Source organism: Cupressus sempervirens, chromosome 1 (genome assembly GCF_028749045.1).
Source record: "Cupressus sempervirens isolate cs-2001-9-10 chromosome 1, ASM2874904v1, whole genome shotgun sequence".
In the NCBI taxonomy this organism is placed as follows: Eukaryota; Viridiplantae; Streptophyta; class Pinopsida; order Cupressales; family Cupressaceae; genus Cupressus; species Cupressus sempervirens.
This window is the reverse complement of record NC_143118.1, coordinates 136,349,064-136,356,523: the sequence shown is the minus strand read 5'-3', so window position 1 is coordinate 136,356,523 and position 7,460 is coordinate 136,349,064. Positions and strand designations below refer to the sequence as shown.

Here is a 7,460-nt window from a genome sequence, read left to right as displayed (position 1 = left end):
TTGGAGCTGCAAAGATATATTTAATCAGTAAGGATCTTGTGGAGCTAAGCTGAGATCTGTATTCAGCAAGATAAGTTGCATGTATTTTCAGATCATTCATTGTTGCTTTCTAACCATTGTAACAGTGATTCCAAAATCTCCTAACAGAGTTGGTTTAACAGCCATTCCATAAATCCTTTAACAGGGTGGCAATTCAGTTGAATTGTTCTAAAGACCTCTTACAAGGCCACTCCTAACAGGGTGATTAAATCCTCTAACAGGGTCACACCTAACAGTGTGTTTTGTAACCTTTAACAGGGTTGGCTCCTAACAGGGCTCACTTCAGAAGAGTGAAAATTGGTGACTAGTTGCTGGTGGTTTTTCCCATATTGGGTTTCCACGTAAATCTGGTGTCTACTGTGTTCATAATTGCTTTCTTTTGCATGGTTGCTTATTTCAGTAAATGCTTAATAAATTAACTAAACATCTATCCAGTTTTAAGCAGCAATTTATGTGTTTACCAAGTAGCAGCAGCAACTAAGTTTAAGGCATCTTTGGGACTGTTGAAAATGTTTTTGGGGTAACTGATTCACCCCTCCCCTCTCAGTTATCCCATCTTCATTTTCCAACAAATTCTTCTCCTCGAATAGCATTGTTTCCTTTGCAAGTTAATTTGACATTTGTAGTTAATAAATTTTTATTTTGTTATGTAATAAATTTTTCTAAAGACTATCCTATGTGAGCCCTAAAGAGACATCACAATGTTTCATATATCTCACATTAAAATTTACATATGAAAATGTAAATGATCCTCAATTCTTTCTCCAAAAAGAAAAGTTGGCATTCTTTCTCCTAAAAGAAAAGTTGACATACTTGTTCCTCTCTTAATACTTCATGAACTATGCTAGTTATTAATTGATGGGCATTGATAGATATTTAGCCAATAAATAAACCACTCTATTAAACCAAATGTTTTAACGATAATTCAGAAAAATGATATCTCCACACCATATTTGGAAAAATGTAGATAGTGACACATTATTTAACTTATTTGACTTCATAGTCTAGGTGGACAATTCTATACATTTTTTTGATGTAAACCTAAACATAATATATTTGATATTAAAGTAATTAAAAGAACCTAATCTTAAACCAAACTCTTATCACTTATAATCAATTAATTAATTTCAAATTAATATATAAAACCATAGTTATAAAATAACTTACTTTCAGAAATTAAAAAAGTCATATTTTAAAGCATCTTGCACTGAAAAATTGACAATTTGTTTTACTGTGACAGGAATATAGATCAATTCATCCATGCTGATCAATCGAAAAAGAAGCTCAAACATGGTAAAAATGCCATGCATAGCATAAACGGAGAAGGGATCACATAATTCAAGGAAACTTAGAGCATATGTACAATGCATAAAACAAGGAATGTCTGACCACTACATAAAAGATGTCCAAAGTTCACACAGCCCATAAGTTTAAAATAGCTTATATTACACCTAAGCTTATAGTTCACCTTACATTTGTCTGTCAAACTACAAGTAACACCAACAAGTGGTAAATAGCTACATTTATTCCATGGAAGTTGGCCTCTTGGCAAAGAGACGAATGGGCAGACCACCTTCCATGTGAGGAATAGGAAAGAAAGTGATTCTCCCCTCCTTAACAATCTCCCACCTGCAACAACTTCTTCACACTTAATTCACAAATTGAATCTGAAAATTAAATGTCTTGTATATTTTGATGGTATCTGTGAAATTGCACTCATATAGTAAGAAATCTCATAGTAATATGTTCTAAACTTGATATATCTCATAGTAATATGTTATAAATTTGATATATTTCATATTTTTAGAATATATAATGATTTAAACATTGAAAAGTTATAATTGAAATGAATCTAAAGAGGCTTAGATCAAACTTTTTTAATAGAATACTTTAATTTTAAATATTCTATTAAATAAAAAACGCATTTTAGATAAAACATCTTAACAAATTATATTTTAAAATATACATTTGCTTTAAAAAAAAATTAACTTATAAAACTTATTTCTGAACAGGCCCTTCGTACCTGAACTTTGTTAAAAAATAGTGAAGGAAAAAAGAAATGCTCATTCTAGCCAAGTCAGCTCCTGGACACAGCCGTCTTCCTCCTCCAAATGGAGAAAATAGTATATCATAGTTCTTCCACAGTAGTTCTTCCTACTTAAATACTAAGAGTTATTAAGTATTCAAATTAACAAAGGTTTAAAAAAATACAGTGAGCTATTAAATGATAGAAAAATGGTCTAATTCAACAAGAAAATGCCTACTCAGTTTCATCTGATCTACACAACTATATATTTTTATACTTTATAAATAAAATTCATGTATTTAAAGAAAAGAAGATAGTGTTATTGTTTAACTTCACTGCTTAAATTAATATAAATAATTATATATATGATTAATCAGTAATTTTTACTTTATCTTTTCCTTGCCAACGCCAAGGATGGAATTTGAGAGGATCGTTATAGAATTTTCCATTGATATGGACTGCGTAGAAAAATGTCATCACTCCCCATCCTTTAGGTATCACATAGCCTGAGAATACAAAAAGTAAGAAAAAGATTTCAAAATAATTGAAGTATAAAGAATAGGCTAAAAATATGTGTAGAATGGCAGTGCATGAATATTACCTTTAGCTGTAACTTCTTGTGTTATTTCTCTTACAAGTCCTACTGCTATGCTTGACAACCGAAGAGATTCGTTTATAACCTGATCAATAAAAATTGATATTAATATTTCACTTCTTAATATTAATATCTCACTTCAATTGAGACAAGAACCTACAATGTATCTGTAAATTGTGAGCTTCTCAACTGATTATATATATATAAAATTGAACTTATATACGGTAGCCAAGATAATTAATCATATGCTTTGCAATTCTTCTTTTCTTTACAGTAGAGTCTTGAATATAATATGTGACCTTTGTCAATTTTTATTCAAAATAATTCAGTTTATATGAATCTATATTAATTGTTTTTAGAAGAAAACTACAAAGGAATTATTTTCAATCGTTTTTAAAAAGAAAATTACAAAGAAACATTTTGTTTCTCAAAAATATCTACTGATCATATTCAAATTAATCATGGTTCTTAGAAAAATTACATACACATTGAGTGAACTTCATCTTTTTATAGTCTTCCCACTGAAGTTTCTCATCTCCTCTATCTTTTTGAATTGTTTCATGCTCCTCCTGCAAATACATACAAAAGGGTAAGAACAAATGAAGTGCTTCTGATAATCATTCCACTGATTATTAAAAGTGGTTTAACTTACCGTAAGTTGGTCTAAGGCTTCTTTAGAATGAGAAAGGAAATGAATAGCTATAGCCATTGTTCTAGAGGCAGTCTCATAGCTTGCAACCAGCAAAATAAAAAGAAAGTCAGCAGCAATCTCCTTTGGAAGATTCTCCTCATTTACAAGCTTAGATAGCAAATCATCTCGAGGATTTATTTTCCTCTCATCCATGAGCTTGTAAAACTTGCCACTCAAAATCCTTCTGGCTCTCAATCCTCTTGCATAAGCACAACCCAGTATCTCTAATGGAACTGAAACAATCCCATTTATCAAATCTGTCATGAGACTGCAGAGCTCATCTGTTTCTATGTCTTCTGATACATTTAGCAAGTGCTTAGCCATCACATTCAAAACTAACTGCACATGTTTATAAAGGAGCCCAAAAGCCCAATATTAGTCTGAAATATTAGATTCTAATATTTCAATAGTCTATAATAGCTATTGTATTATATTTCTAGATTCAATAGTGTAGAATTTGTTTTCATCAACATTGAAATTTAATCTAAAACTGTTAGAGATAAATCATAAAGTCTGAAACATTGATATAAGTAAATTATGTCGCTTAAATCTTGATAATAGATAAAGAATGTAATGTGAAACTTTGATACAAATCAATTATGTTCCTTAAATCCTGATAATACATCAAAGAATGTAATCTAAAACTTTGATACAAATAAATTTAAAGCAATTGAATTCTAATATACGACAGTATAATTCAAGATTATTTTTTCTAAATTGCAATGATTCAACAGCACATCGCATTAAAAAATAATGAAAATGTAGGGAAAATGTTAAAACTAGACAAATAAATAAATATACTTGCCCTTTTGCACTGTGCTTGAAGAACTAATTCTCTTGCTTCCCACTTTGTCATGGTTTGCTTGAATACAACTTGAAGGGCAGGAATGAAATTTCTTCTCAACTTTTCATTGGTTAGTAAATTAACGGCACTTCCATGGAGTTGTCTGTGCAGATCTCCTGTGACTGATAACATACTAAACTTACCCATCAGATCATGAAGTGATTTGAAGTAACTTGCTTTGAACAATCGTCCTTCATCTTGCAAAACAAACTTGTTGAATTCAGGATCCACAGACACCACCGTTGGCCTTCCAAATAGATTGCATGTAACCATTTCACCATGTCTGCAATTACAATCAAAATCAAATATGGTACATAAATACTTGTAAGAGATATTTTAATAAAGTCAGATCTTGAAATTATTATGATTCAACTGTATAGTTTTCAATCAATTTTATTGAACTATATTTCATAAGTAGTAGTTCATAATAACTGTTTTCTCATGAAAAATATAAGTACAATTAAAACTTATTGCATCTAGGTAATATCTGAGTTAGCATAGTATAGGGATGAGTGGTCTTTCAGCATTCTTATATTTATATCAAGATTCATTAACTATGTAGTTTTCAACCTATGTTTCATGAGTGGAGGTTCACAAGAATCCATCTCTCATGACAAATGGTTATACACATAGCTCTTATTGCATCTAGGTGATGCTCGAACAGGAGAAGCATTGGGTCTTTCTATAAGTGTCATCCTTCTCGATACTACTCTAACCCGAGCACACTTAATGATCAATAGGTGATCTTCTAGGAAGGTCTAATATCTTACAAAGTTTTTGAGTGAAACTCATTGACCCACATTTCATTAGTAGTGGTTCACAAGAAGCCATCTCCCTTGACAAACGGAACAAATAACACTTTCTGTATCTAGGCAATGCTAACATAGGTGAGACATTGGATCTTGGGATGTCACCCATCCTGATACTACTCCAACTCAACTTCACTTAGACAATCTCCTAAAAATATCTAATACTTCATCTCTACTATCACCTAAATACAATAAGAACTATCATATTCAATCTCATGAAAAATAGATTCTTGTGAACTAGTACTCATATAACATATATATCATATTTAATGTCATGAAATATAAACTCATAAAACATAAACTAATAAATCTGATACAATTGAATCCCATATCTAAACCAAAATAAAAACAACTACAATTTCAAATTCAGTAGTAAGTTGATAAGCTTACGGAAGTATGTATTTGTGAAGAAATGTAAGAGGGTCAGGCTTGGCCATGTAATAGAACCATAAGAGAGTATGACCAAGAAAAGGCCAACCTTTGGAAGTAGGAGGTACTTTCTTCTCCTCTTCCTTAGAAAAATACAGCAGATTTGAGATTTTAAACTTGAACAAACATAGTGTGAGGGAAAATAACAAAATACATCCCACAACTAAAAATACAGGAGAAAAGTAGATGGATTCTTCCATGTTTTCTCTAAGCAATTAAAAGCTGAAACTCAATAAACTAGAAATTATGTAATCGATAGCAACAATTTAAGGCTCTGCCGCACCATCAAATAAAATGGTGATGAAATGATTGCATATTGTTTGAGAGCAGAAGACATGATTATTTATAATATTATCATGAGCCTTTCGATGCAATTCTAGAAGGAAAAGATAAAAAAGTTTCCAAAGCTATTCTAAGTTTTGGTTTTTGGTCATTATTAAATATTTGTAGAAATCAATTTAAAATATTAAATATTATAGTTATATGTTTTTGATAAAAAAATTATTTCTGAAAAATCAAGATGAATTTTAATATATTATATTTATTATTTATATTATAATTTAATAGACTAGCCTTTATTAAAAAATTATGTTTGAGAAATCAAGAGATTATTTTCAATGTGGGTGAGAGAGATTGACTTATAATATTTTTTTATAGGTAATGGATAAGTTTGAGTAGACTTTAATCCAAGACACACACAGTTGTGTTATAGACTCTTCCTTAAAGCAAACCTATAATATTATCTTTTGTTATATATTAATACTTTTTAAAAATGATTATTTATAGTTTAAATTTTAATGACATTTGTTTATTTTTTTATGAGATATATTATATATGATCACATTGATGTCATTTAATTCCTTTTCTAAAATTTATGTTTGTCATTATTAAATAGTTGTGAAATCAAAGTAAAATATTATAATTTTATATTTTATAATTTTTTTTAAATTTTTTTTTTTTTATAGCAATACATGTAAATGAAAAATTAAGAAATGTCATTTTTCAATGTGTATTTTTCTAGATATTTTTTATTTAAGTGAACTAAGCACACCTACAATGGTAACTTATACATTTATTTTTAACAAATGATTGTTCTTTATTTAAAGACAACTCGTTCACTTTTTTTTGTGAAATATATGAGATATGGAAAAGAAAAAACTGATAGTAATTGATAGACATTGGTTTGAGAGAAATTGAGATATTTCATTTTCAAAGTGGTTATTATATATATTTGTGATATAACATGATTTTGAATACATCCACAAAAATATCTATTGGTATCTTTTATATCATTTCTTTATAAATGTGAGTAGCATATATACTTGTAACATATAGACACCATTATTATTATTTTGTAAGTAAGTGTCTAAATCATTTGTTATATAAAATGATATTAGGCATGTACTAGAAAATAGTAGATGGATATAAAATCATTTTTTGAGGGAAAGTCAAAGCACAAAAAAAAAATATATATAAAAGGTTGTTAGAAAGATAATAAAATAATAATGGGGAAGGAGAAGAGCTCCCATTGTCTTGCTTATTTTCCACAAACACAATATCTCATACCTACTAAATGATAATGATTTGGAAAAAACAATATTAATTATGTGACATTTAAAAAAAAAATAGCATCTCTAGAATATAGAAGACTTTATCTTAATCCTTTTTTCAATATAGCTTATAATTTTTATAGAATTCTACCAAATATAATATCCATGTACAAATAAAATCTCTTAAATAAAAGGGAGCGAAAAAAGTTCAAAGCAAGTGTTGAGATGACTAATAGGAAACATGGTGGAAGATACTTTTTGACTAGGGTTAACAGGATACCCTTGAGTCAAAGAAGGTAATTCATTTTGAAGGAAAGGAGGGAGAACATACCAAGGGCTCCAAACATGACTTATAGAGAAAGGTGGTGAAAAGATCAAGAAAACTTTTGACCTATACAAAAATAATCCTAGTTTTCCCAAATCCATTGACAAAGAAGCACAAACACAATGTAATATAGGGCATTGAATAGAGAAAAT

At 29.3% G+C, this 7,460-nt stretch overlaps 1 protein-coding gene across 1 annotated transcript; it reads right to left on the bottom strand.

Moving 5' to 3' along the window:
* Nucleotides 1-1,464: 1,464 nt before the first annotated feature.
* Nucleotides 1,465-5,746, bottom strand: LOC149576542 (cytochrome P450 720B2-like). Its single transcript, XM_089794715.1, has 8 exons — nt 5,395-5,746; nt 4,082-4,478; nt 3,313-3,723; nt 3,146-3,229; nt 2,667-2,745; nt 2,453-2,571; nt 2,063-2,193; nt 1,465-1,668 (listed from the first exon to the last, which is right to left on the bottom strand). The coding sequence occupies exons 1-8, from the start codon at nt 5,631-5,633 to the stop codon at nt 1,563-1,565; spliced, it is 1,566 nt and encodes a 521-aa protein (XP_089650841.1). The 5' UTR covers nt 5,634-5,746; the 3' UTR covers nt 1,465-1,562.
* Nucleotides 5,747-7,460: the final 1,714 nt, after the last annotated feature.

What these genes read in the sequence shown, in the direction of transcription:
- LOC149576542 (XM_089794715.1), bottom strand. Translation starts at nt 5,633, where the DNA reads ATGGAAGAATCCATCTACTTTTCTCCTGTATTTTTAGTTGTGGGATGT. An exon ending in TTTTTAATGCGATGTGCTGT is followed by an intron (nt 3,724 to 4,081) that starts TGAATCATTGCA and finishes TCAGACTAATAT; the next exon opens with TGGGCTTTTGGGCTCCTTTA. An exon ending in TATTTTTTAACAAAGTTCAG is followed by an intron (nt 1,669 to 2,062) that starts GTACGAAGGGCC and finishes AAGTTGTTGCAG; the next exon opens with GTGGGAGATTGTTAAGGAGG.